This window comes from Triticum aestivum, chromosome 2D, assembly GCF_018294505.1.
Source record: "Triticum aestivum cultivar Chinese Spring chromosome 2D, IWGSC CS RefSeq v2.1, whole genome shotgun sequence".
In the NCBI taxonomy this organism is placed as follows: Eukaryota; Viridiplantae; Streptophyta; class Magnoliopsida; order Poales; family Poaceae; genus Triticum; species Triticum aestivum.
Window position 1 is genome coordinate 359,017,964 of NC_057799.1, and position 3,231 is coordinate 359,021,194.

The window sequence follows — 3,231 nt, forward strand, 5'->3', positions numbered from 1 at the left end:
CGCCGTGCCGTCTAACCCTAGCCGCCGCAGCTTCCCTAGCCGCGGCCTCGCCCGAACACCACCCTGAGCCGCCCACCCCCTCCCTCCTGAACCCTAGTTTTTGTATAGTTGAGGTCATGGCCCATCTTTGTACATCATATATACGTGCCTTTGCACATGAGCAATACATCGTGTAATTCGTACATCATACAGTGCATTGTGTTTTAACAGAATTCATCTCCCGCCGTTGGATGCGAAAAGAACGGGCTGTACGCATCTACGTCCCTCAGCAGTAGTTTGTCTTACGTAAGAGGATCTCGTTCCACTGAGAGACCCATTTATCATTCAAACACGTTTAATGCAATTATGTTTATCATATAAGCCGTAGTACTCCCTCCGTTCCATAATACTACGCCTGTCCTGATTTATTGGTCCTCATTGTATCTTGTGCCAAATTTTGATCATAGATTGAACTAATAAAATGTTCACGTATGTCTAAAAAATTATATCATTGAAAACTATGTTCAAATACGAACCCAACGATATATTTTTTGTTGACATGCATTAACATTTTATTAGTTAAATCTTTGGTCAAACTTTGGCACAAATTACAAAAAAGACCAATAAACTAGAATGGAGGTAGCACGAACTAAAACCACGACAAGCATTATGGAACGGAGGAGTATTTGTTAAATACGGCACAAAATATGTGCAACCATCTTTTTTTATCATTAGGAAATCTATGTTTTTATCCTCCTTCCGCCAAAATCGAAATATCGCTTTTACTGTAGATAGTCGCAAAAGCTTTACCGTCATTATATACATGTTTCTTTGCCCATCAATATATTTGTCAATTACTCCCTCCGTTACTAAATATAAGTCTTTTTAGAGATTCCAATGAAGGACTGCATACGGAGCAAAATGAGTGAATCAATACTTTAAAATATGTTTATATACATTCATATGTAGTTTGTATTGAAATCTCTAAAATGACTTATATTTAGTAAAGGAGGGGGTAATTTACATGAAGACTAGGGAGTCAGGGGGGCTCTCTTTCCCGGCTCCCCCCCTATTCTTCAAGAAAAAGTCTCCTTCTTCCTCCCGTCGGCACCGCCGTTGGTCCACCCGCCCTCTCATGGCCTTTGGCCCGTGGAGGTGTGGAGGATCTCGGCCCCTCGCCGGCGGGAGGGACCCTGATGTCGTTTTTGTTAGGTACACCGTCTTGGTTGGGGTTGTGTGGCGGTGACGATGTCCCTCGGTAGGAATAATGTCTCCCACGTTTGATCCCCGTCCCGGTGGTGCGTCTAGCATCGTCGGAGGGTGTGTGGAGGCGTGTCTCCGTTGGATCTCACGGGATTCGCTCGGTGCTGGTCTTCTATTTGGATCCAGTTTTTGTCCGTCTTTGTTCGTGTGGTTACAGGTGTGATCTTTCTGATCTACGACTCTCTTCATTGCCGATGGTTGCTGCTCTGGTGCGCTGGTCCTTTGGGGCCTTAGCACGATGACTTCCGACCGTCTACTACAATAAGATTTGCCCGATTCCGGTGAAGGAGGGGTGATGACGGTGTCGCGCCTTCGACTCGCTCCAGTGCTTGTAGTCGTCGCTAAGTAGTCCATGAATCTGGTTGTAATTTTCATTATCTCTACCATTTTTTATACTGCCATGATTGACAATGAATATATTAGAAAGTTGTGTCGTAAAAAATAATAATACATGAAGACTGTGGACGCGGCTCCTCTGACGTACGGCGCACACACTGACGTGTGGACCTGGACCCATGCGTCAGTGGCCCAACGTCAGGTGGCCGTACGTCAGGGGATCCGGCTCCGGAGACTGTTATGTATGCAAGCAAATAAAACTAGGTTTAACGAGTCTTCCTTGTAACACCAAAATGCAAAGGAAGTGAGTCTGGCTCGCTTGGTCGGGGACAGAATGTACATCGCCCCATCATCTTGGCTTCCGTTTCTAGTGGGAAACAAACAAGAAAAAGATTGCAAAGGCAAATGTTATTTACGAAAGAAAAAAGTCCATTTTACTACCCTGAATAAAGTTGATGGTTCACATAACCCCTGATGTTTTTTTCTGTTCCCTCACCCCCTAAACAATCCAATACCGGCTAAAAAACTCCTCTGAGTGGTTTGCCTCAAGCTGGTGCTGACGTGGCAATGGTCAAAGGCGGTTTTGACCTGCGGGTGAGTTGTCCCTACAATTTTTTAAAAAGCAATCAGCCCCTTATTAATGCAAATGGGTTCTTGTAAAAAAAATTAAAAAGCAATTAGGTCCCTGTTAAAAGAAAACAAAAGCAATCGGGTCCCTGCTTGGCCCGCGGTGGTTGGCCGGCGACAACCATCGCTCCGAGCCATCAACTCCCTTGGTGATGTACGTCGATGACCACCACCAGCAGCAAGGCCGCGTCCATGGCGATGCTCTTGAGGGCGTCGGTGGCGACACAGATGCACTGGTAGTCCGCGAAGAGGAGCTTGGGGGCGGCGTGCGTTTGGATGGCAGCGACGCTGGTGGCGGCCAGGCCGGTGTTGATGACTGCGCCGGCCATGGGGACTGCGAAGTGCAGACGACGGCGACGCAAGGAAGGAAGGTGACGGCGGACCGTTCTGTTTCGGTATGCGATGACCCGACTCCTGCCATGGTCAGCAGCGGCTAGAACAGGGTAGGGAGGAGCGGGTCCGGCGGTGAGGCGGCAGATCCAGGCGGGCTCAGGCGTGAGGGAGATCAGGGGAGGGGCTCTAGATCGAGCGAGCTCGGATCCGATAGCGAGTTGTTTGGGAGGCGGCCATGGCAATTTGGAGCAGATCGGGGCGAGCTCCATGGAGGTCCTGCGGCAACCAGCGGTGCCGGGTTGGTTGGCCGGCGGCGTTCACAGGTCAAAACCGCCTTTGACCATTGCCACGTCAGCACCAGCTAGAGGAAAACCACCCAGAGGCGTTTTTTGGCCGGTATTGGATTGTTTAGGATGGTAAGGGAAAAAAAACATCAGGGGGTATGTGAACCACCAACTTTCTTCAGGGTTATATATATATATATATATATATATATATATAGTTCCTGCAAACATGACATTGTACGAAGGTATAGTTGACTTTCCAGCTACGAAAAAAAAGCTATGAAGGTAGCTCAAGCATTATACAACATGGTGGCTATAAACAAAGATCTTACAACATATGCCCAAGCAAACGGTGTCTTTGATGCCTCGTATTTTGTAGATAAAGAAAAAGAAGTAGTAGATGCAAACT

The 3,231-nt window shown here is 47.4% G+C and overlaps 1 protein-coding gene across 1 annotated transcript in view; it reads right to left on the reverse strand.

Annotated features, from left to right (window-relative positions):
* Window positions 1–2,534, reverse strand: part of LOC123055787 (uncharacterized) — a 9,316-nt gene extending 6,782 nt beyond the window's left edge. The window contains exon 1 of the mRNA XM_044479646.1: window positions 2,364–2,534. Coding sequence (XP_044335581.1) covers window positions 2,364–2,534 — 171 coding nt within the window. The remainder of the gene's footprint in view (window positions 1–2,363) is intronic.
* Between the last annotated feature and the right edge of the window lie 697 nt (window positions 2,535–3,231).